The 27,015-nt window shown below is 37.4% G+C and overlaps 2 protein-coding genes across 6 annotated transcripts in view; one reads left to right on the top strand and one right to left on the bottom strand.

The window, feature by feature from the left end:
* Window positions 1-536: 536 nt before the first annotated feature.
* On the top strand, window positions 537-18,016 carry noctb (nocturnin b). The gene is made up of 3 exons (XM_067441980.1): window positions 537-723; window positions 12,817-13,086; window positions 16,484-18,016. Exons 2-3 carry the CDS (start codon window positions 12,825-12,827, stop codon window positions 17,341-17,343), a joined length of 1,122 nt encoding a protein of 373 aa, XP_067298081.1. The 5' UTR covers window positions 537-723; window positions 12,817-12,824; the 3' UTR covers window positions 17,344-18,016.
* Window positions 18,017-20,327: 2,311 nt separating this feature from the next.
* The window catches only part of elf2b (E74-like factor 2b (ets domain transcription factor)), a 30,173-nt gene continuing 23,485 nt past the window's right edge, over window positions 20,328-27,015 (bottom strand). For 4 of the 5 annotated variants that reach the window (XM_067441975.1, XM_067441978.1, XM_067441977.1 and 1 more), the window contains exons 4-9: window positions 23,405-23,518; window positions 23,113-23,289; window positions 22,921-23,001; window positions 22,250-22,439; window positions 21,769-22,125; window positions 20,328-21,134 (exon numbers count right to left, since the gene is read on the bottom strand). In XM_067441975.1, the coding sequence (XP_067298076.1) occupies window positions 20,459-21,134; window positions 21,769-22,125; window positions 22,250-22,439; window positions 22,921-23,001; window positions 23,113-23,289; window positions 23,405-23,518 (1,595 nt within the window). In that variant the 3' untranslated portion in view covers window positions 20,328-20,458. The remainder of the gene's footprint in view (window positions 21,135-21,768; window positions 22,126-22,249; window positions 22,440-22,920; window positions 23,002-23,112; window positions 23,290-23,404; window positions 23,519-27,015) is intronic. The other variant, XM_067441979.1, reaches the window with a different exon arrangement.

The raw sequence follows: 27,015 nt of genomic DNA, 5'->3' as shown, positions 1-27,015 counted from the left end.
AACAATCTAGGAGCAATTTGGTGATGATCCGTGCATTTTTCAGCATGATGGAGCACCATGTCACAAGCCAAAGGTGATAATAAAGTGGCTCTGAGATCATTTAGATAATTTCTGATCCATGGCCAGGCAACTCCCTGGACCCCATATAGAGAACCTGTGGTTAATCCACAAAAGGCAAGTGGACAATTAGAAGTCCACAAATTGTGATCAACTCCAGCACTAACAAGGCAAGAATGGATAGTCATCAGTCAGGATTTGGCCCACAGAAGCTGATGTCTAGCATGCCAGAGATAATTGCAGAGGTTATGAAGAAGGATCAACACTGTAAATATTGACTATTTGCATATATTGAACGTTTTTGCCAAAAAAAAATAAAAAAGCCTTTAAAATGTATGAAGTACCTATCATTGTGTCTCAATATACAACAGAACATACAAAAAAAGGAAACAAACAAAATACTTTTTCAACTCCACATGAATGCAGTCGCCCCCTCGTGGACGAATGTTTATATGCAATGCCGCCTCGACCCAGCAGATGGCAGTGCAACTCCATTGTTCAGGAATCACCACCAGTCCTGTGACCTTGCTTTGGTTTACAGCTGTTTTTTTGGCGTGTGTAGTAGGCTTGAGGAGGTCACTTAATGTTTCTAAACGGACGCAGGTCGCATCGATACAGGCAATAAACGGCATACAAGAGAAAAATTCAGTATTTAAAGCCTATCTGGTGAGTAACAACATCGACTATGCATAGCCACTTTACCTGTATGCGCTGTCGTCCTTTTTGTCTTCTGTTCTGTGCGTTTGTGTTTCAGTTTCTTCAGTGCGGCGCGGGCGCATATTATAGATTTAGACTCTCCAAACTTCCTTCATGTAATAAATCGTAACCCATGAGAAGTTCAGAAATCACAAATCATGTATTGTGTTGCTTGTGTTGTTCTCCATGTTGTGATGATGGTCTCTGTTTGAGAAAGGTAATGCGTTTAACTCAGTCCACTTGTTGATAAATTCACAAAGCGCAAAACCAAAAACGGTTATTCAAGAAAATACATTAATTTAAATTCGAGCCTGCTGTGAATAATCAAATGGTACTAGTGATACTTTCATAGTATTTTTTTAAACTATGCGGTAATCATTTTTATGGACAATTAATTACAGAATATCACACGAGCCTTAATGACGTCGTTGCAAATGATTACGCAAAAGCACGAGGTCGTAGAACAGAAACATCACGCAAGAGTGATATTGATTTAATAGAAATGTTCAATGATCGAGTAACTTGCATTTAGACACAATACACAATGCAGTTCCATGCGAAGTCAAAGCAGGATACAATGTAAATGTTTTGTAAGCGACACAGTAGCATTTTATTCCCAGATTAATCGTTTTTATTTCATTTTTTTTTTTTTTTTTTATTGCCGGCATGATTAAATGATTTGCTCTTGATACCAATTTCGAACGATGTAACCCCGCAGAAAAATATTAATACCGGTATTAATACTACTAATCTATACTATTGGTTAGTTCACCCAAAACTGAACATTGTTCAAACCCTGCAAGATTAACTTTCTTCTGCTGAACATAAAAGAATTAGCCTGACAAGCAAGAAGACCCACATCAAGATGTTGGGTCTGGGAACTCCTAGAATAGGCTACTCCTAAAATAAACAAAAACTACCACTTTATTCAGCATTGTCTTCTCTTCCGCGTTTGTTTTCAAACTTCAAATAAAGATTCAAACAGTCATGAATCAGCATGTTGATTAATGATTCAGATCACGTGTTAAACTGCCAAATTGCTGATATCACGTGACATTGGTGATCTGAATCATGAATCAATAAGCTGATTCATGACCATTTGAATCTTTATTTGAGGTTTGAAAACAAACACGTGAAGAGAAGACAATGCTGAATAAAGTCGTAGTTTTTGCTATTTTTGGACCAAAATGTAGTTTCAATGCTTCTAGAGATTCTAATTAACTAACTGATGTCACACATGGACTACTTTGATGATGTTTTTATTCCCTTTCTGGACATGGACAGTATAGTGTGCCTACACTTAGATACGCTGTCGGACTAAATATAAAATATCTTAAACTGTGTTCCGAAGATGAACGGAGGTCTTACGTGTGAGGAACGACATTAGGGTGAGACATTAATGACATAAATTAAATTTTTGGGTGAACTAACCCTTAAAATCCAAGTCTTCCACAGTCGCTTTCAAAGCCGATTTGAAAGACAGCTGTTCGTCAGCTTCTTTGTTTACAAGCAGTGGAACCTGCACAACTCTGCCGTCATTGTGTTAAGCCTGACCCGAGTTTCTTTTTTCCAGCTCAGAAGTATATTGAGAGTTGCTAGACGGCACTCTTGGCAAATTAGATTTGGATTGGAGCACTGCAAAAGCCCGGTTCACACCAAGAACAACTATATAACGATAAAGATTTAGTTATAGTTAAACATAACAATATCGTCTGCTGGTGTGGAATCGGACGCTAGTTATCACAGCTTTATTTTTTGGTGTGAATGAGCCTATAACTGTAAAACACGAGACAAAGTATTTTTATTTAATTAATACAGTATAATTTATATCACTAATCACTATTTTGTGCAATCTGAGTAAAGTAAAATGTAAAGTGACTGCAGGATTCTTTATGTGTATATGTTTTAAAGGTTCACAGTATAGCAGTGGCTATTTAGCAACAGAAAGTGCAGTCCATTTCATGACTAGATGACTGTTTGTTTTATATTTAATACAGTTAAGCTATTTTCTATAAAGCAGTCTATTTTAGAAAGTGCTATTTCAAGTACTGAACTGCAGAGCTGGTGCATCCATATCCACATCGCTATGATCTTTCATTCTGCTGCCACCGCTGTCAGTTTTGGTGTGTGTTTATTTCGTTACTGAGAGGAAAACTTGCAGTACATTCTATTGAAATGCTTCTCAGCAGCGCAGGTGACGTCAGGATGTTAAGCAAGCTCTTAGTTTCAATGGCCCTCATTTATCAAAAGTGCGTACACCAAATTTCCAGCGTACACCTTGCGTACAACCAAAACCACGGTGACTTTGAGATTTATCAATATGGACGTTGGTGTACGGCACGCTCAAATCCTACGCCAGCTCAGGAGGTGGTGTACGCACGTTTTGAGTTAGAGCGAAAATGCGCAGAAAAACAATTCCTAACACCACAAAACGCATATGACCCACTGTTAAAAATCACAACAACAACATTCAGTCTTTATTTTTGTGCAACATGAACGTCAATGTTTAATTTGTGTGACTTTACCAAATCGTTTGATTTGTAGGCATATGAATTCCTCCAGTCGCGAGCCTGTGCGCTTTACCTGACGTTTCAGGCCCGCCTGGCCCGGCAGCTGCGCACGGACTGGGACTAAAATAATTCAGACTGACAAAATAATCAAAATGACCTTCTTCTTTTAAATAATAAAATCAATAAAAACGACATTCTTCTTCTAAATAACAAGCGTCATTAAGAATAATAATCATAATAATAAGAAGAAGAATCTTAAATCGTCATGTAATTATTAATGTGAATGAATGGTACTCCACATCACATCATCATCACTGTCGTACACCCCAATACATGTGCCGTGATACGAAATTAAATGCTAATTGTTTCAAAACATGTGCTGTAAAATAATGCATTGTGATGGTAATTTATCATCCAAACAGCTTTAAACTGCTGGAGTGCGCTTCTTAACCTCCACTCTATTAAGAGTAGGCTACTCATAATTTGGGTCCATATTTTGTTTTTGTAGGTGCCTTTAATCCCACTCTTTAATCTCCCAAATAAAACAATTTCGGGTTTTTTTCCAATTCCCTGGTGATGGTCTTGGGCGCGTCTCAATCATCTCACTAGTTCAGTAGTCAGGGCACTGATCAGGGAGTCAGCCCATTGACTTATGTCCTAATCAGTGCCCTGACTAGTGGACTAGTGAGATGATTGAGCGCGCCCGATCTCCATGTCGGAGAAGTTTCGCTTCTTTGCCGTCTTCTGTTTGTCCATGGCGTAAAATGAAGGCGTGGAGGAGGTGGAGACTTGAATATCCCAAATAAGAATATTTATTCAATTTATTTCATCCTCCGGATCTGATTCTGGATCATATATGTATTAGTTGAATCTGATTGATAGCCACGCATCTTTTCCATGCATGACGATGTCAGCTTTCAGAAGCTCTCGTGCTGTAGCTCCTCACTCGTCATTCTTTAGCTCCGCACACACTATACGCCTCCAGCCACTCGTTTTTTTCCGTAAAGACTCAGTACAGCCTATCTTTCTTTTATAAATATAATAAAACTAAAGACTTTTTGGAGATATGAGGGATGCAATACTACTCTATAGGTACTCAAGATTGACATGAGATTGACTGAAACTGAGTGCCCCCCCCCCCCCCTTAATACTTATATTTTGAAATGCCCACGATAACAATATCGTGCATGTTCATTATCGTGATATATAGAATTACCGAAAATCAGCACATGCCTAAAGCAGACACCATGATTGCGGTTTTGAGGAATGAACCAGGCTGGGAGTTTTTAAAAGCCTCAGGAATCTTTTGCAGGTGTTTAGAGTTAATTAGTGGATTCAGATGATTAGATTAATAACTCGTTTAGAGAACCTTTTTTATGATATGCAAATTTTTTTGAGACCTGAAATATTTCAGTTGGTGTGCAATGAATCTAAAATATATGAAAGTTTAATTTTTTATCATTACATTATGGAAAATAATGACCTTTTATCACAATATGCTAATTTTTTAAGAAGGACCTGTATATATTTCTATTTATTGCCATCTATTAGCGTCATATATTAATTAGTCAAACAAGGCTACCTTTTTAAAATAGCTATATCTTATAGGCATGTCATCTTTTAATTTAAAATCTTAAATTGATTCAATACAATTAGAGTTTGACACTTGTTTCAGCCCAAGGGATCCTGCACTGCAGAGGTGGCAATGCAGCATCTGAAGTTGCTTTTAGATGTAGGCTATAGCTACTATTCTGTTGCGCAATGCGCAGAATTAGAACTAAAGGCCTGGCTTGATCTTTGGTTGACCAATCAGCGGAAAGGGGCGTTTTGTTCCACCCATGTTGAGCTTGAATATTCAAGCTGTTTATCTATTTTGGTTTTATCGTTTTTTCCATTTAGTGGATTAGAACAAAGTGAAGATCAAAAACTAAAATATATATGATGAAAACAACTCGAGATTATATGGTATAATATAATAATTATATATATATATATATATATATATATATATATATATATATATATATATATATATATATATATATATATATATATATATATATATATATATATACACACATATATATATATATATATATACACACATATATATTAGGGCCGGGACTCGATTAAAAAAAATAATCTAATTAATTAGAGGCTTTGTAATTAATGAATTAATCGAAATTAATCGCATTTTAATTGCATATAAATATTTGACCTGAGAACAGTGAGAAGTAATTTTTCACATGGATTTTTAGTATACCATTGAATAATGACTGAATACATAAGCTTAATCAACAAAATATTGTTTATTTATTTCAGTCCAGCAGACCAGCGCAGTGTTTGCCATTAAGTTAACCAAAAGCATATTTGTGATATATGAGGCTCGATGTGCTGCGGTGATACGCCAATTCCTTGTTGTATAGCTTCCACACAACCATGCTCTTGTCTACGCTTCCATCCTTTCTTTTTTTAAGACAAAATTTCCCATCCATGGGGCCAAGTAGGGCTGGGCGATATGACGAAATATATCGTCTGGACGATAGAAAATGTCTATCGTTTTATATTAGGCTCTATCGCTTACGCCACGATAAGGCGTTTATGGCAGAATTTTACGTCAAGATGCACCTCACGCCACGGCATGCCCATACATAAACGCGCTCCCTCTGTCTCTCTCTCGCTCTCTCACTCACACACACACGCGCTGCCGCCTCCCTTCCACTCACGTCACTTTTTTAAAATCCCACGAGTCCCGCAAACGCGCCGCAGAGGAGCTTGTTTGTAATCAGAGGACAAATGGCTACTTAGTTTCGAAATGGTTTGGGTACAAGGTAATCGCGTTGAAAATAAAGGCGTTTGTCCAGCCTTAGAAGCTCATTTGAATCATTGCCGCGGCTCATTTAAGAAAATGACAGCTCCGAAGAGACGCCGCTTTAGTTCGAGGTAGTGCTAACAATAATAAAGAAAGACGATCAACACCTTATGTGTTACCACTGAAATGAAGATGTAATATATTTCCAAATGTAAGCCCATCTTAAGCGAAATGCACGCTTCATACTGTCGTCTGCTCTGGCTCTAACCTCGAGTGTTTACTTTTTGCAAACCTTGTGAGCGCGCACAAACCCAAACGCTGTGACCTCGCGTCACATGTTTTTATTGGTTTATTAAGTACAAACAGGCGAGTTATGAAAAATTGAGTGCAATCACACAAAAAGATTTTGGAATGAGACGGCCAACTGTAGTAGCGTTTAGTCCACTGTCTATAATAGCCTAATTTAGAGATCACTTTTTTATTTATTTTAACCGACAACTTTGATCGGTTAACGTTGATACGGTCAGCCATCGGTCAAACGGTCATCGGTTAACATCCCTAGGCAGGTGTTAACTTACTAACAGTCTTGCTTTAAAAAAGGGTTCTAAATAAAATAAAAATGTAGTCTATACTACCTTTATTTGTTTTGTATATCATTTCAAACTGCATTTCCACATTGCAATTCTGTATAGACTATTCATAAACTGAATTAACAGAAAGGTTGCTATATCGTTATGTATATCGTTATCGGGATATCAAATGAGCTATATCGGGATATGAAATTTTGGCCATATCGCCCAGCCCTAGGGCCAAGCAAAGCGGTCTCATCAGCTTCTTCGTTCATGTTCACACTGGTTTGTTGTTGTTGTGACTCGTGAGCGCTAGTTGGTGTTATATTTCTTTTCAATCCTACTGACCCCAAACTTTTTAATGGCAGTGTATACTTAACCATGGAATTGTTTGTTAGAGATTTTAATGTTATCCTTTTTAGCAACTCCATAATGTAAGACATAGTTACAAAAATATGTTAGGATGGTTAAACAGAGGTTGTGTTTTGAAGCATATCATGATCACATACTGATTTTGTAATATCAAATGTGTGCCAAAAAGTAACTGTTGCTACAAGTTATTGTGAATGTACAAACCACTTATGTTGTAATCTTGCCCAGCTTCCTGACTGACAAGTCAGAAAGTTAGAAACACTTAAGATTAAATTCGCACGAAACGGAAGTTGCAATAGTTTTTTCTTTCCTATTGTATATTGTGTATTTCAGTGAAACAGGTTCTCGAACAAGTCGAATGCTTGATTTTGTCCTTCCGGAATTGATTTGTTGATTGGATCGTTAACTTTTTCTATTGCTGTGATCTTATGCGAGAGATATGTTGTCTTGCAATCTCTCCTGTAAGTCATCAGAGAAGAGATGTTGTTGCAAGAGGGAGGGAAAGTTATTATGAGGGCACATGTAGTATTTTTTTAAAAAAAAGTATGATGTGCATGGTTAAATAATTTATAATAATTACAACATTTCATTTAAAAAAAACAAGATTTGTCCATTTTGATTTCATTTTTAAAATTGCACCATATATTAATTATTGTGGCAGAGAGAGCTCAGTGCAAATAGAAAAAAACACCAGCAAATTAAGAAACATCTGTGTCCAATTGGAAACACCTGCTGCTTATATTCGTAACTCAACCAAATACAGAAACACTCTGCAAATACTCACAATGCAACCGAATACAGAAACGCTCTGCAAATACTCACAACACAACCAAATACAGAAACAGACTGCAAATACGCACAACGCAACCAAATACAGAAACACTGCAAATACTCACAACGCAACCAAATACAGAAACACTGCAAATAAACACAACACAACCAAATACAGAAACACTGCAAATAAACACAACACAACCAAATACAGAAACACTGCAAATAAACACAACGCAACCAAATACAGAAACACTGCAAATACTCACAACACAACCAAATACAGAAACACTGCAAATACTCACAACGCAACCAAATACAGAAACACTGCAAATACTCACAACACAACCAAATACAGAAACACTGCAAATACTCACAACGCAACCAAATACAGAAACACTGCAAATACTCACAACGCAACCAAATACAGAAACACTGCAAATACTCACAACGCAACCAAATACAGAAACACTGCAAATACTCACAACACAACCAAATACAGAAACAGACTGCAAATATTTACAACACAACCAAATACAGAAACATTCTGCAAATACGCACAACGCAACCAAATACAGAAACACTGCAAATACTCACAATGCAACCAAATACAGAAACACTGCAAATAAACACAACGCAACCAAATACAGAAACACTGCAAATACTCACAACGCAACCAAATACAGAAACACTGCAAATACTCACAACGCAACCAAATACAGAAACACTGCAAATACTCACAACGCAACCAAATACAGAAACACTGCAAATACTCACAACGCAACCAAATACAGAAACACTGCAAATACTCACAACACAACCAAATACAGAAACACTGCAAATACTCACAACACAACCAAATACAGAAACACTGCAAATACTCACAACGCAACCAAATACAGAAACACTGCAAATACTCACAACGCAACCAAATACAGAAACACTGCAAATACTCACAACACAACCAAATACAGAAACAGACTGCAAATATTTACAACACAACCAAATACAGAAACATTCTGCAAATACGCACAACGCAACCAAATACAGAAACACTGCAAATACTCACAATGCAACCAAATACAGAAACACTGCAAATACTCACAACGCAACCAAATACAGAAACACTGCAAATACTCACAACGCAACCAAATACAGAAACACTGCAAATACGCACAACACAACCAAATACAGAAACACTGCAAATACGCACAACACAACCAAATACAGAAACACTGCAAATACGAGTATTAACCGCTAAGGGCCTCGGTTAACGGTTAATGAAAAACTTGAAAACGTGCAGCCCTACCAAATACAGAAATACTTTGCAAATACTCACAACACAACCAAATACAGAAATGCTTTGCAAATACTCACAATGCAAGCAAATAATAGTTAATAGTAAATAGTTGCCTAGCAATGTGGGGGAGAGGATGCTGGCGTTGTTTGTGCGCCGCTTCTCTGCTGTTTTTGTTTGAATTGTTGCGGTTGCTTCTGGTTTGAAGGACATTTTGTGTTGCTCGCTGCGGCTGCTCTCTGTTCTGGGTGTCGGCTGCTCACTGGTGGTCTCCCTCGGCTTGAACTGCATGGTGGCTGAGGTTGCCGGTTGATTGGCAGCGTTTGCACCAGCCCAGCGTCATCAGCGTCCGGCATGATGTTGAGATGTTCAGCGCCTCGGCTGCGCCGCTGTTCCGTCTTGCATTTCGGCCGTGGAGCGGCTTGGACTTCTGCGCCGACACCGGTGTGTCCACAGAAGTCCTCGGAAAACTTGCATGGTGCTGCGGCTGTCATGCCTTGACAACGTCATCAGGACACTGCCGAATTGGGAATATGTAGCAACAGAGCCTCTAGCGCTTGGAGAAATGTAAAACATAGAGTCGACCACAGTGTACTGTGGATCTTACAGAGACTTCCACAATCAGCTTTTCTGTTCAAAAAACCTTTTAAAGGTGCACTAGAATGAAAAATTGAATTAACCTTGCCATAGTGAAATAATAAGAGTTCAGTACATGGACATCACATACTGTGAGTCTCAAACACCATTGCCTCCTATTTCTTATGTAAATGTCATGCATGAAAAACACCACGGAAAAATAAGTGTATCTCAACATAAGGCCAACCGTGACGCAATCATTGGGGATCATTTATATGTACAGGTATTAAAAATCATTCACTCGATCCTTCTAGCAAACGTCACCTTTTTCACCATATTAAAATGGTGGAAATGGTGGAGTAAGTAAAAACGACAGTCAATTGACAAGGCTATTCATTTTTTTAAAATATGTTATATATATATATATATATATATATATATATATATATATATATATATATATATATATATATATATATATATATATATTTTTTTTTTTTTTTGAGAACTGAAGTAGGCCTATGATGTTTTTGCATGCTTGTATTTCAGAGTACATCACAGTCACTGCATAGCCTACATTGTGATTAACGTTATATAAACATTCAATATCGTTGACGAAAAAAGATGAGTCTAAAATGTAGACTGGATGACACTATAAGCAGAAAATGTCAAATGGAGATTGATAAAATGCAGCTTACTTGTTTATTGGTGTTTTCAGATCATCCGTGAGCGAGAGAGCTCGCTTGCATATGGTTGCCAGATTGAACATGTTTAGGTAAAACACCGGATAGTATACGTGTTCTTTTCACAGAAAAGCTTTGTTTGGGGGATTTATTTAAATTACTGAAATCTGCAACCGCACGAACGCAAGCTCTCTCTCGCACGCGGACGATCTGAAAACACCCATAAACATGTAGGCTGCATTTTAAAAATCTCCATTTGAGATGTTCTGCTTAAAGTGTCATTCAGTCGGTCTTCTGTCAGGACTCACAAGCTGCTTCTCTGAACTGCTGTGAGCTGGTGAAATAAGCCAATCAGAGCAGAGCTCAAAATTAATATTCATGACTCTTCCAAATTAGGCAAAAACAGAGCATTACATCCTAGGGACAATGGGTTGTAAATGGACCTGTAAAACAGTATCTGGACAATTTTTGCCCTTTTTTTGCCACATCTGAGAATAATTTAACATATTGTTTCAACTCATCCTAGAGCACCTTTAACTGTTATGTGTTAGTTGATTGTTTATATTATTCTATATTTTTTTACTTGTTATTATTATTATTTTTCTTCCTTTGTTGCACTTTAAGATTCTTTGTAATGAAAAGTGTGTTATAAATAAAATATATTTTTATTTTTATTATTATTATTAAATACAGAAACACTCTGCAAATACTCACAATGCAACTAAATACAGAAAGTGCTGCAAATAGCACAGACATGTGTCAAGGGGACCCCAACAAGTGGCAAACCTGACTGGGACTCATATCTACTTGTTATTATTGTCAATGGCCTTTAAGGTGTTTTTTAATTTGAACATCCTGAACATTGTGAGTATTTGTGTTGTCAAACTGATGAAGATATTTTTCTTAATTTGCTGGGGTTTTCTATTTGTTTTCTTCATTTGCAGCGCAATGAGCTCTCTCAGCCACTGTACAAAAGTGTGTTTTGTTAATGTTAGTATTTTTCCTTGATACAGAACTGGTATAACGCAATATGCATAAAATCACATATGGTGACATGGTTGCATTATGTACCCTGGAACAGCCTTTTGACCTGTGTACTCAGACTGCATGAGTGTGCGTCCATACGGTCTCCTGACGTCTCAAGTCTGTAATCTCATTCTGTCAGAATCAGTTTAACACACACAGCCAGTGGTGCATTGCTGCTGAACATCGCTCACACAACATCACAACGCGCATTCTCTGCTGTAGGACAGATTCAAATCATGAAGGTTGCTGGTAAGAAACAAATTCAGCTAACTCAGTTAATTTAATTTTTAATGGTTAGTTAATTTCAGCTGTTCATCTATGCAACTTGGTTTTAATACTAATAATAATAATTTTGTATAACTCAAATGTGTTTGTAGGATTTGAGGTGAACTTGTTAAAAGATAGGTCATGAGTGGACAGTTTTAAGACAAAATGTGATTTTCTTTTGTGTTCCTCGGGGTAACATTTAGTTGAACATTTAGTTAAATAACTTTTCTGTTTTAATGTACTTTAAAATGTAATTGATTCCTGTGATAGCAAATCTGAATTTTCAGCATCTATCATTATTCGTCTTCAGTGTCACGTGATCCTTCAGAAATAATTCTAAAATAAATGCTGATGTTGTGCTCATTATTATTATTATTATCAATGATGAAAACAGTTGTGCTGCTTAATATTTTTGTGGAAACTGTTATTTATCTTATTTGCTGTTTAAAATAACTTATGTAACAATTTAAGTCGCTGTCCCTTTTGATAAATGTATGCATTCTGGCTGAATTTTTTATTTAAAAGAAATCTTACAGGCCCCACAATTTTGACTTGTAGTATACAGTACAATGTGCAAAATAATATACAGCATGAGATGAAGACTCCAGTCATATTATTATAATTTTTTGATTACTTTATTTGAATAATTATATTTAGTCACACATTGAAATGATGGAATTTGCCATTTTTTCGTTCTGATCTGAAAATTATATGATATTGTTAAATTATCTCTTAGCAATAGTAAACATCATTAAGCCTCAGTAATCTGTAGAGCTCAGAGGCAATTAAGTTAAAAGCTAACCAGGTGTTGATCAATGCATGTTTAGTTGATTAAGGCCTAGATGGATTACCAGGGACCTATAGACCAACATAAAGCTCTAGTGTAGCCAACCAGGATATTCCTTTGATTTCAAGAAGTCTACACCTGTGAACTTGCTTGTTACTGAGATCAATAGAGCTATTACATGCATGAACACCTCTCAGCTCTTGGTGTGTGCGACGTGTCTTTAACAACCATTGCTACTTGCTGGTCTCAGTATAAATGGATTAACCTTGTGTTTGCTTGTCCTATTTGAAGAAGATACAGGATGGAATGAATTAAAAGTGGAGCCTGATTTAGTTCAGCCCAACTGCTCAGTTTAAAGGCGTGTTTGCACTGACAGCTGTTTGTTTCTCTTAGCATGTTCCATGGGCAGCAGCTCTAGTCTCTACAGTGCCCTGGCTAAGACTGTCAGCAGACCTCCTCTCCCTCACCTCTGTGACTCCAAATACAATCCAGCGAACGATCTGGATCTGGATCAAGACCTGGCGGACCCTTTGGAGCTGTTGCGGGAATGTAGAGAGGTTCTGAGAAACCGGCCAGCCCCACTGCAGAGAGCTTTCGTTCAGACGGGGCATGGAGACTCCAGGCAGTCGGTCAGAGTTATGCAGTGGAATGTACTAGCACAAGGTATAAACCTAAACCTAAACCCTATTCATCTTCATGAAGAGGGGACACTGAAGGACATGTTACTTGTTTAAACATAATATACACTACTGTTCAAAAGTTTGGGAATATGCGAGAGCCTCTTGTGGTCGCATGATCCTTCAGAATTGATTATATGCGCTGATTTAGTGCTCAAGAAACATGTTTTATTAATATCAATGTTGACAGCTGTTGTGCTGCTTAAATCAGCACTAGGTAACTTTTGTCCTCTACTACTGTCGTAAATAACATCAGGGGATGCATGCGTGCATTTGTTGACATGACCCTGAACTAGATGAGCGGGTCGTCTCATAACCCGCAAACCCCGTATGTCTATTTAATGTGGGGCAGGTTGTAAAAATCTATACAGTTGTGCGGGGCGGGCCAAATATTTTCTTAAAAGCAGAACCCGCGGGTATGAAAAAAAAGCAGACCCGCGTATCAGTAACAGTTAACCTGAACACTGCTCACATGCAGTTGTTCTGCTTGCGTCGCGTGTGAAATGTCTTCATCCCAGGTACAGTGGCATATGTTTCAGCATGTCATATGAATATAAATTCATGGGTTTTATTTTTTTCAAACGCCAAAGGATCGCGATGCTCACGTTTACAAGCCAGCGTCATTATAGTAGTCTATTGGTTACCGTTTTACAGAATCTATGATACTTCAATTCAATGTTTGAGTGGTAGGTAATAATAACCATAGCAAGCATGACAGCCAAGTCAGCATCGGTCGGGCACTCCTCCTCCAGCTCACGCCAATGAGCAAACGCTGGCCCGATCACTTTTTCGTTTCCTCTTATTGCTTTCCTCCAACAAAACATTTGCTTTCTTATTTGTCTGTGCTGCTTCGGACATGACTATAACATCCGACAAACAAACGATAGTTGGGCTCGCACGTCCGAATGTAAGGAAGTGTGTGTGGTGGTTGAAGTGACGTATATGCCGTAAAGCAGTCGAATTTTGTAGTTCTTTTTGGTTCTCGGGTTACTACCCGAAACCCTAAGTTTAACAGTATGATTAAAAGCGATACAGACCAAGTCAGGCTATGGCAGACGTGCCATTCAACCTATTGTAAGTCGATGTATCATCACAAGAGTCTTAAAAATATATAATGAAGGTTGAAAAGTTACCTAGTGCTGATTTAATATTTTTGTGGAAATTGGTAGTTTTTCATTGATGAATATAATTTATTTGAAATGGATGTTTTGTAACAATGTAAAATACTTTACTGTCGCTAGATTCATTTAATGCATCCCTGCTTAATACGTTTTTTGTTTTTTGTTTTAAAAACAACTTACTAGCTCAAAGGTTTTAGAATACAGAAAAAATGGGCAAATAATGAAATATAATTTTTTATAAACAATTATAATAGTAACCACCAAGAACACTAGCAACCGGGTAAACCCTGTAAGACAACTTGGCAATGCATAGCAACACTCTTGCATCGTGGTGGTGAGTTTTGTACGGATAAGGCCAGGGTTGTTATAGTTAACTAAAACCATACATTTTTGTAAGTTATATAATAAATACTGACTGAAATAACAGTTTAGATTAACTTGATGTACTAAAATAGTTCAACTTTAATTATTTGGGCAATAACTATTAGGGCCTACATATTTGGTCTAGGTCTTTGGTGACCAAGATTTATTTCTAACACGTATGACACGCACAGCAATGTTTTATAATGTTCTTGATATTTTAATAAAATAAAAATTTAGAATAAAATCAATCATATTTCATTACCTGATCTATTATTATTATTATAATTTTTGTCAATAATAATTGTATATTTTATGGAAGTTTTTTCCAATACAGATCAGAATAAAACAAATTAAAAGATAATTGCAACTTTTTATCTTTTGTCTTTTTTTTCTCTCAGTTGCGAGTTATAAACTCAAAATTTGCAATTGTGAGTTTGTATCTCACAATTCTGACGTCATAACTCGAGAAAAAAAGTCTGAATTGAGATAAACAGTTGCAAATACCTTTTTTTTTATTTAGTGCCGAAAACAAGTTTTCATAATGTTTTTATTTTATGCAAAACTGATACAGCATGTCATCATTGTGTATTCGAAATAGCCACATTGAGGAATAAAGGTGAATTGGCACTTGGTTGTTCACGCCGCAAGTCTTAATGCTCAATTCTTATTTTTTTTCTCAGATCTGATATTTTGTTTGGCTGTGCACATTACCTTTTAAAATGTGGCCTATATCTGATTCCAGTGTGAAATGTTTGAGGTTTCAAACTAACCCGCATGCGCAAAAGAACAATATCAATGACATCAGATTCTGGTGTCATTGATATTGCTCTTTTGCACATGCGGGTTAGTTTGAAACCTCAATGACGCAGCGCGCTGTTGCACTAAATTATAGAGGAAGTAAGCATTTTTGCTTTTATTTCAAAATGTCGGTGTAATGGAAGCCATAACAGTAATGAGCATGTGCTGAAGAGGAGAAGAACGAAAAGAAGGAGAGCAAAATTGGTTATTTTGGCCTTTTGTCACCTTCCTTTGGCACTGAAGCAACGTTCTTCTGTGTCCCTGTTCTTCCATTTCATGTACTATTTTTTCCAAAAACGGAGTGGCTACGGTAGGATCCTTCTAGTGTAGCTTGAATTGAAGTATCTCCCCATATACTAATTAGGTCTAACACCTCACTCTCCCTCCACTGACTCGCTCCATCGCTGTTCTCCATATCTAGTCACGTTTTTAATGTTACTGTCTGTGTCTGTTGAGTCTAGGGCTAACTCGCCGGCACATAATTGTGACAAATGTCGACATAGATTTACATAAAAGTCACATCAAATCTGCCTTGGTTGTTCACACTGCGGCCGCTTTGGAAAAAATCCGACCTGGGTCAGATTTGAGTGTTCACACTACCTCTGAAGAAGTCTGACCTGGTCACTTGACCCCCAAAAAAATTGATTTGGGCCACATTTGCCTGCAGTGTGAGCGGGGCATTATTGAGTCATTTGCAGAAAAAATATGCTATCGACCCTATGCACTTATTACAACAAAAATATACGGAAACAGTCGTTCTTTATCATTTAAACTTTTTTCCTTGTTATATTGTTGATAAGGAATGAGTTGGGGAATCCAAGAGGATTGATGTCTAACTTTTAAAAAATGAATGAGGGGGAGAGTAGTGACCCAAGGTATGCATTTAAGAGTTCATATAAAACATAGACATAGGCCTATTTAATAATTATAAAAATAACATTTTAAAAACTTAAAATGAAAAATATAAAAATCAATTCAAAAGGTTAATAAAAATACAAAAGTTTCTTAATGATACTGAAATTACACTGCCACAAGGTAACCTTTTCTTGAGAAAATGCTGGGATTATATTAACAATCCAACTTCTCTCTGCCCTGTTGCAGCATTAGGAGAAGGCATGGACAGTTTTGTGCAGTGCCCCATGGATGCTCTGAACTGGGCTGAAAGGAAGTATTTGATCCTGGAGGAGATCCTAACCTACAGACCCGACATCCTATGCTTACAGGAAGTCGATCACTACTTTGACATGTTTCAGCCTGTCCTAGCAAGTTTGGGCTACCAGAGCAGTTTCTGTCCCAAACCGTGGTCTCCATGTCTGGATGTGGAGAACAACAACGGCCCTGATGGATGTGCCCTGTTCTTCAACCGCAAACGCTTCCAGTCACTAAACACAACACATCTACGACTGTCCGCCATGATGTTAAAGACCAATCAGGTGGCAATCATCGCCGCTCTACGCTGCCGAGCAACAGGGAGGGCGTTCTGTGTCGCGGTAACTCATCTAAAAGCACGGAGCGGTTGGGAGGTCCTACGCAGCGCACAGGGTTCGGATCTGCTGCGCAACCTGCGGAACACTGTGCAGAGAATAGAGGCCGAAGAAAAAACAGATAGCGACGTTCCTCTGATAGTATGTGGCGATTTTAATGCCGAGCCGTCAGAAGACGTCTATAGGAGTTTCGCAACATCTAGTCTGGGACTGGACAGTGCGTATAAGCATTTGAGTATGGACGGGAAAACCGAGCCACCTTACACAACGTGGAAAATCCGGCCCAGTGGCGAGAGCTGCCACACACTGGATTACGTGTGGTATTCGCACAGAGCATTTGATGTTAACGCGGTTCTGGACTTTCCTACAGCCGAACAAATTGGACCCAACAGGCTGCCTTCCTATAATTACCCCTCAGATCACCTCTCTCTCGTCTGTGACTTCAGCTTCAAGGATCTGCCGCTTGTTTCCCAGTAATTACATAATTACAGACTTATTTTGCAAGATGTTTACCACAAGTCCAGACTTGAGCTGGCACAGCATTTCTACATTTTGATTATTGTTCATGAATAATTAACACCTCGGTCAGTACATCCTTAAAGGGATAGTTAATACGAAACAAAAAAGGGGGGGAAAATAATTTAATTTCCTCAACATGTATGATTTCCTTTGCACTGTGGAACATTTAAAGGATATTTTTGTCTTTATTTGCTTAGCCGATACAGCACAATAAAATATTCAAGTGTTTAAGAAATAACTGAACAATCATTGTTCCTCACACTTTAGTATGGCTTCAGAAGGCATGAAAGGGGCCTATCATAGGCTACTAGATGTAAACTGACATCCATTTTTATTGTAGGCCTATGGACAAGAGCAGCTTGGATATTAGTGAAATATCTCCTTTTGTATTCCACAGGGGGGGGAAAAGAAAGAAACTTTTTCAACTAAAAAGAAAACGTTATGCATTTTGGCCCTTCATTTAGGCTGCGACAAAGGCATTCTTGGGTGCCTGAAATTGCAAACTTTTGAAAACAGGATTTAAAGTGTATGTTTTTGAATATTGTTATCATCTCTGTGTAAACTACAAAAAAACAAATGTGATATAACGTGATGAGCGTGTACTGTTTCTTTACAAAGTGACATCAGCCACTGGCCTGGCAGCATATACAAAGGTTTTTTGCGGATGGGAATTGTGTCTGTAGGGTAGGCTACCTGAAAAACACACACACAAAAGTAGGTGTCAAGTAAACATATACCCTTATTCTTTAACAAGAAAGACGTCTCATTCATTATTTAATGAATCATCTAATTTGTGCAAAATCCTCAAATTCTCATTTCACATCGTTTCACCAATTGCAGACAGTTTAACTATTAGTACCGTCACAAGAGCTTATTGTACAGTCATACTGCTGCAATTTTAAAGGGCACTGCAGCGGATGCAACTCAATCTCTTCAAGTGTTGCTAGTGAAGTGTGCAAAACCATTAGGCCAATATTACTCTACTTATACTAGCCTCACCAGTTTAATCATATATGTAGCCTACATAATCATCATATGATTTTGGAGCTTCTCCCTAACCCTTAGCTGTATTTTACGTTTTTAAGTAAGGGTAAAACCCAATGTTAAGTATTATTGAAGTACTATTTTAGCTGTTAACATTTGCATAGCCCATTAAAAAAAAAATCCTTCTGGTGTAGTGGAAAGCACACTACACCCTAGTGACAGAATTTATAACTGCATGCGCAGAGCTAAGAAATACCGTACCCTTGCTGCTTGACTAGCACAATGACTTAATTATTGTAAGTGTTCCTTTGAAATACATTTTGCTAGTATGCTAAAAATAGGAGAGCAATAATGTGCTACTAATGTTAGTGTATGAGGTGAAATGTAACCCCGTTTGTCGTACCTCATTGAGTGGGGTTGGGCGTTCGCTGGGTCTGGTCTGGGCATGGGTCTGATTGGCACTGTGCAGTTGTTGATGCTGCCGTGTTTCGTGTAATTTTTCTTGCGTCTCAGTTGGTTTTGTGACTTTGGGTCAGCTTTACATTTCAACTATTTTATTTCTGAATTCTTATTATCATTGAGTAGCAACATGTACCTATTTATGTTCTCACTATTCTATGGAGTTTTTCCTTATTGTAAATAGACCAGTTTCTAAATAAGATGTAAGAAAAAACTACATCTCATTTCAGCCCCCAGTAAAAGTTAAACGGATATATGATTAGTGAAAAAGTGAAGATTAACAATGTAAAATTAATGAACAATGAATGTAGTATGAACTTATGCAAACACATATGGCCGCCAACCAGAGAACATCGTTTTACTGGATTACTGATCATTCCTACTTTGTTTTTCACTAGTTTTGAGAAGGTCACAACACATCCGGTCTGTCAAAGCGGTCGTTTCTGAGAAGGTGACCTAAGAGCATGCAACAAAGAAAACAGTTCTGCAGTAGACATGTGCATCAAAAACAACAATACTCAAATTCAGGAATATTTTTGTATTTGAGTAAAATCTACTTGAGTACACTTTGAAACAAGAGTACAACAAAATAGAATATACTTCAAATGTTGAATATACAAACTAGATTATTCTGAACACAAATATCTTGTTCTCCCTCTTTAAGGACTAATAAAAAGCAAAAGAAAACAAATGCATAAGAAATGTATTTGCAGCGAGGATACATGCTGCTGATTGACCCTTTTTTTCTCTTTTGTGTTGACAAGTTGCCAGTTCCAGGATTCGGACCCAGATTTGATTACACCCAAATAGTATGGCCTTTTTAAATCCAGGAGATGGAAATGCAAAAATGCTTTGCAGGTTTTTTGCCAATAATACTGTGCTTGGTACAATGTGTGAGGAAAAAAAACAACAAAACATGAGCTTAACACAAAAGCTTAATAAGCTTGATAAGAAAAACAAAAGAAAAAAACAAAACTGTTCTAAGGCTGCATTGTATATAAATTCAGTAAACTGTATAATTCCTATACACAAAGTCCATTTCTTCTCTTAGTAGAGGTGGAGGGAGAATCCACAAGTTCCTGTGAAACACGGGCAGAAGCGTGGACTCACAGTGATCGTCAAAAGAAACTGCTGGTTTTGCCTTGCAATTTTAATGTTAAAGAAAAAAAGTCTTTATACAAGTTATAAAAAGTTGAATTAATCCCCCCTCAAAAGTTCACATACTTGACTAATTGAACTACTCACGCCTTAGTGTTCTGCTTGGCTGTTATTAGTGTCAACGTAGCTTTTTTTAAGTGGAGAACTGTAGTGTTCTTTACATTGGTCCCTTTAACAACTCATAATTGAAATGATGGACATCAAGGTTTAATTCACATGATGTAAGAATTGGAGCACTGATACAGGCTGGAGTGTTTGCCTGCATATTTATTATATATATATATATATATATATATATATATATATATATATATATATATATATATATATATATATATATATGTATGTATAAACACTTAACCACACTTTAAACTGTACAACTCCAGTTTGTATTCCCAGAATGTGACTGAACAGTATCTGGGGATTATAAATTGATTTATTATTGTTCATGACGGACAAAGGGTATCATTCTTCAGCTCTCTGCTGCGAACTGTGGTTTTGAACCTTCCTCTACCACCTCTGCTGCTTCCTGTGTGGGACTGTCCTGCTCAGGCTGTTCTGCAGAAGTGCTGTCGGGTTTGGACTCACTCTTTGTTTTCGGAGAGAGCGGGCTCTGTTGAATCTGGATCCGAAACGGGACTGACACTGGACTCTGCACGGTGACCGGAGTAGATGCTGTCTGAACGGAGATTGGGACTTGAGTTTGCGCCTGGATTGAAACGGGAACCTGCGTCTTTGCCTGAGCCGGACTCTGCTGGGCAGGGACTGCCAGTCTGACCATCTGCGTCCCCTGCGCCATAGACACAGGCGTAAGTGCTCGGACGGCGAGGGGGGTGCCCATCAGATTGATGCCTGTGGGGCTGCCCGGTTTGGCCTGAAGCTGGCACTGCGTGAGCTGGGTTGCAGGGATGGTGATTATCTTGGCGAGCTGAACCGTGATCCTGTCACCATTCTCTGCTGTGGCGGGCACCATCGTTGGCATGGTCTGGATTAGGACTTTGGGTGCGTTCATGCCAGTCGCTGAGCCAGTATTGGTGGGCGCTGTGGTGAAGAGCGAAGGGTTTGCTGACTGCACGGCCACTGTTGAGATCTTCTGTCCCAAGGAGTTTGTCATAACCACCGGCACTTGCATGGCAACCCGTACAGTCCTGGACACAAGATTATGTTTTAAAACCATGTTGAAAAATTGGCTGCTATCAACCATTTTTAGATCACAGAAAAGTGCACACACTATACTCTTTTACAAATTCATTCAGGGTCACTAGAATACTTACATGATCTTATGATCTTAAAAAAAAAAAGATTTTTTTTCTCATTTTGTACTTTGCTGCAGCACCTATTTTCACCCTCTGCCTGAAACACTCCTTAAGTTGTCTCTTTAAGCCCACCTTTCTGAAAAAAAGCCCAGTCTGATCTGATTGGACAGCTAAACAGTATTATATCTGTAACTTTGATATCAGTATTGAAAATCCATACAATGTTTTATTTTATTTTTTTGCCCTCGTAGCGTAAAAAAAAATGTCGAAATAATTTACCCAGTTTTTCTTTTGGGATTAGTAAAAGCAACTAGTGGGCATTATGGAATGTGTAACATGGTGATGTATCTAAAAATGGCAGGACTATAAACAAGGCACTTCAGGCCAGTTTCTGAAATGAACTCACTTTGTTGGAGACTTTGTAATTTTACAAAGTTGTAGACTTTGATCATTTAGATGCACATTGCACACTAAAGTAAAGGTAAAAATCAAAAAAGCATAATAGGTAGCCTTTAAGTCTGGTTACCTGGGTGAGTTGGCATTGGGAATAATGGTGGCATGGGACGGCTGTGATGGATCTGTTGAGACTGTTACGATGCGCTGAATGGGAGTTCCTGTGAGTGAAGCTTTAGCTTTTGGGGAGCCTGGGTGAACTATAGTCCTACCGCCCCCTCTTAGGATGGCAGGGGCTTTGGAGAGGTCAGTCGTCAATAGAGTGTCAGATGAGGGAGGGACGCGTTCATAGGCCTTCTCTCCGATTAAGTCTTCGCCAGGGTCGGACTTATCATCATCGATGACGACAATGTCTTTAGGCATTTCCTTAAACTGATAGACCAACCTCTGGCCCTCTACTTTAGCTAAGATGCCTCTCTGATAGTAATACCTGAGAGAGAGAGAGAAAGAGACATCAATTAAATATACAATAATGAATCTGCTAATTGGCCAATATGGCATTCCAGCCATTTGAAATGTCTTACAGTGTTTGCACACACAAGGTTCTCTCTCACCTGAGTGCTCTGCCCATGGTTTCATAGTTCATGTCTGGTTTATTCTTGTGTTTGCCCCAGAGTTTTGACACCGCTTTAGAGTCCACCAGCTTGAAGATGCCTTTCTCTCTCTGTGTCCACTTAATGTATCTGGGACAGGTGTTCTTATCCTGCAGCAGGTCCAACAGGAACTCCCACAGGTATGTACTTCCTGTAAGAACACACAAATATTGCATAACTTCCACATAATCTAAACAATATTTGCTAATTAACAGCCTCTGGCCAAACACAACTGATAATCAAATTAAGTTTAATTTAAAAATAAATAAATATTGGGGTGGATCTTTTAGATGATGTCAAGAAAGTCAATGTCACAATCATATAAATCACATAAATGTACTATATACACTGCATATTTAAAAACACACATACATACACATATATATACATACGATATACACACACACAACGTTACCAAGGTCAGTATTTATTTAGACTGTATAAATTGAAAAATCAATTGCGATTAAAAGCCCAGCTCTACATCATATGGTAATGAGATCACAATTTTATGCACATTTACTTTATTCCTTTTCATTTGTACTTTTGACATTTTTAGAGTAAAATTAAACCAATAAGTTTCTTCACCCATTAAGCATATCACATGCAAATAACAGTGAATGTATAGGACGTACCTTTCCCTTCCCTAGACTTTTTCTTGATGCCCAGATCAGGAGATCCGTTTGAAATGTGATGGGGTTTGGGTTTCCGCCCAGCTGAAAGGATGAATCACACAAACCATAGTTCAAAAAGTTTATATAATCTTTTAGACCTCCTATGTAACCTTTACTACAGCCAAAAAATAATTATGTGTGCAATGTTCTTACATTTCCTTCTCTTGGTGGGCTCTGTCTCCAGCATCTCAGGTTCCTGAAGAACTGTAACCACCTCCATGGGCTCCGAGTCCTCTGTGCTGACCTCCACCACAGTCTCCGTCAGCACATCAGGCCGCATAGCAGCGTGCAGGAACTCTGAAGTGTTCATACATGGAGGCACAAACACCTCTACACAACAGAAAAACAAATCATTATAGAAAATATTTTTTTTTCTCACTGTGTGGCTGTCAATACTAGCAATGTGAAGGCTAAAATTGAAAGAGGAAGAGAAAGCATTGTTCACCTGGGCTCCGGTCTCCACGCAAGCTGGAGGGAGAGTCCATGTGTAGAAGAGCTTCAGCAGCCTCAATGGTTTTATCAGAGCAATGCACACTAGAGCCATGAACTGATGCTTCCACTGAAACAGACAAAACACACAAACAAAACTTAATATTCTTTTTGTAAACTTATTGATTACACTTATAGTTAAGAAAATAGTTATACAGCATTATTTAAGAGCAAAGTAGCATTCAAAATTATACCTTTTATCTAAAAAAAGACACCTTGAACATGCACTTCAAAACAGCTGACTGGTTAATATTGTGACAAACAGCTTGACTTTGTTCTTATTTTATTATTATTTACTTGTCTTTTTAAAATTCAATTTACTATTTGATATCAAGCTTCCTTGTGCTGTATAAGCTATACCAAAAAAATGACCCCATTGTAAAAACACATTATACAGTAAGCAAATATTTGTGAGAGAATTGTAATGGTAATTGATCAACATTTATATGTGGGAAAAAAATCTTTATCATATAAATTGATTTCTTCAGAACTTCAAACTGATTGCTTAGACTTTTAAAAGATAGACAAAAATATAACTAATATATAAAAATATCTATATAACAATATATGCAGCATTTTTTCCCTGTGGTATCGAAAATGGTATTGTATATCAATACTTTTCCAGGTATTGTATTGAAGTTAGAAATCCCATTATCGTGACAACACTATAATATTCTTGTGAACTTGGTTTGTAATTTGCATACTGCAGTTTCAAAAAAGGATCTGTCAGGACGACATCACAACGATTGTATCCGGTCTACACTGGCTACCCATCAAATTACATATTGATTTTAAAATTTTAGTTTGAACTTTTTGAGCTTTAAATGGTCAGGCCCCACAATACATTGCTGATTTGTTGTGCCCCTACTCCCCAGGCTGTGCCCATCAATCCATAGGCCAGTCTTTTAATGATCCCCAAGACTTGTTATAAATCCCAGCGAGACCTGTCATTTCAAGACTGTGGAACGACCAGCCCCTGTCGATTCTTTTAAATGGCAACTCAAGACACTTATTTAAACAAAATTTTCGTTGACTAGATTTTATTTTGGGCTTTTTTAATTAATAGTTTTCTGATTGTATATTGTTTTATTATTTTGGTTACACTTTGTAAAGCACTTTGTGATTTTAATCTGTGAAAAGCGCTCTATGAATAAACTGTACTCTATTATTTATTTTTTTAAAGGTGCATTGAACGTGCACTTCAATACAACTGGTTAATATTGGGATTTACTATATTATATTTCTCAGCTGAATAGTTTCTTATGGTAAATAATTTGATCATTTATGTTAATATAAACACTGCAGTTCAAAAGACTGAAGTCAGTAAGTTTTTTAAAAATACAGTAATATTGTAGAAATATTACAATCTAAAATACCTGATTTTTAATTGAATACATTTTAAAAGGTAATTTGTTCCTGTGATGGCAAAGCTGAATTTCCAGCATCATTACTCCAGTCTTCAGTGTTACATGATCCTTCAGAAATTATTCTAATATGCTGATTTGCTGCTCAAGAAACATTTATTATTGCTATTCTTATGGCGAATATTATTAATGTTGAAAACGGTTGTGCTGCTCTATATTTTTGTGGAAACCGTGACATGTTTTCAGGATTCTTTATATTATAAATATATTTACTGCAATGGTATCCTCGCTAAACAAAATTATTGATTCCTCTCAAAAAACAATCTTACTGACCCCAAACTTACATACCATAGTATAATTAATAAAAGCCACATAATGAGGACTGCAGGTACAAAATAATCTCGTTTCTAATATTTGTACAGTGAACTGCCAATAGAGGGTGCTATTGGGTGGAAAACATGCATTTATGGTTACTCTAAAATAATATCCCAATATCACACAATTGATAGTGAGTGACATGTTTGGGCATGGGTGGCAAAAAACATTCTAACAACAACTATAAATCAAAAACATTGAATTTATTTAAAAAAATAAACCGTTTTTTTTATTTAAAAAAAAGATTTAAAATTAAACATGTTCGCCCCTCAAAAGTCTTTAGGGTTGTACAAGTTAATTTAATGACATGCACTTAGTATGGAAACTTTATTAAGTGTGTGATTGACACTTAAATATGGTACTTATGAGCGTCAAACTACTAACTGAAACAAAGTTACCTGACAGTTAACACTAATAGCCATTCATAGACAAAGTCATTAGAAGTCATTCACTTTCAAAGAGAGCTGACATATGAATGCAAATTAAGCACTGAGAATGAGTATGGAATGAATATAACCAAGACAAATGGTTGTGAGAGAGGACAGTGTAAATCCCATAAGAGCCTATTAATGCAAAAGTGCAACTGTAGACTTCTTGAGATCCTGCTTTTGGATCTAAATAGGTCCATGGGAGTCGTACCTGCGATCAGTCTACTCAAAGCCCAATTAGTGTGCTCTAAGACAGTTTAGATACAAGAATCTGCTAACTGACGAGTCACTTCCTTGGGCACCCTAATTTAGAAACAGGTGCAAAGAGACTGATCTCAGACAAGCAGTCCATGCATATATAGGACAGAACCTCTAGCCTCATTTCTTTTTGACGTTATCATCCAGAGCAACTAGCACCTGTGCCAGTCTATCCCAGCTGTCACTCAAGTCCCATTACAACCTGACCCTGCCCATGTTTGGCTATGTTTGCCTGTTGCTGCTCACGGGGGCTATCTTTAGGTAGTCCCAGTCATAAACACATACACACAGTGTCCTCTAGAATGAGTGACCCGGTATGCATTTACTTCCTGTATTCACACAGATCTGCCCTTGGAGACAGGACACAAATGTGTATTTATTAACAGAAAATGCATATGGCTGTCAACACTTCAAACCTAAGAGAATAAGAGTGCTTTCAAACAATTAGTACAATTTTACAATAAAGTTACACCTGTAAAAAGGCTGTTTGTCGTATGTTTTTGACTGGTATTCATACATTTTTATTCTTAAACATTATTGTACATTTACTTGAACATTACTCATTTTAGTTCATGCAAAAAATTTATTATGTAATTTCCAAAACCTGTATTAATTTTGGAAGAACATGAGTGAAGAATTGAACACTTTAATTTGAGTTAACTACCCCATTAAGAGAAGAAAAAATCTTAAATGCGTTGATTATTCAAAAGTATCTGTAAAAACCAAATCTGGAGCGCAACAAAAAAAAACTGAAGCCAAAGCAACTATATAAAAGTCAAACATAAAAATTAAAAAGTCTGATAATACTCATAATGATTTGTCATTATGAGCAAGGAATACAGTTGTACTTAATATAAAATACTACAACAGCTGCTGCTAGTCATCCCGTCACTGTTAACATTTATATAATAATAATAACAACAGCAACAACAACAAGTAAATTATTAGTAGTAATGATTCCGCTGAACTACTGACACGGGAGACTGAATATTGTGGTACTATTTTTCTGTCACTAAAATAGCGGTCCACAAGAAAGTAGTGCTGTCCCTCCTCACTTCCGTGTTTACAGTCGTCAGAGCTTTCCCTCCAGTTCTTTCTGAAGACGCTCTTCGAGCTTCCTGCCACTCAATCCCCGCCCCGAA

This window comes from Pseudorasbora parva, chromosome 4, assembly GCF_024679245.1.
Source record: "Pseudorasbora parva isolate DD20220531a chromosome 4, ASM2467924v1, whole genome shotgun sequence".
NCBI lineage: Eukaryota > Metazoa > Chordata > Actinopteri > Cypriniformes > Gobionidae > Pseudorasbora > Pseudorasbora parva.
Note: the sequence above shows the minus strand (reverse complement) of the source record. Positions and strands in the feature narration are given on the sequence as shown.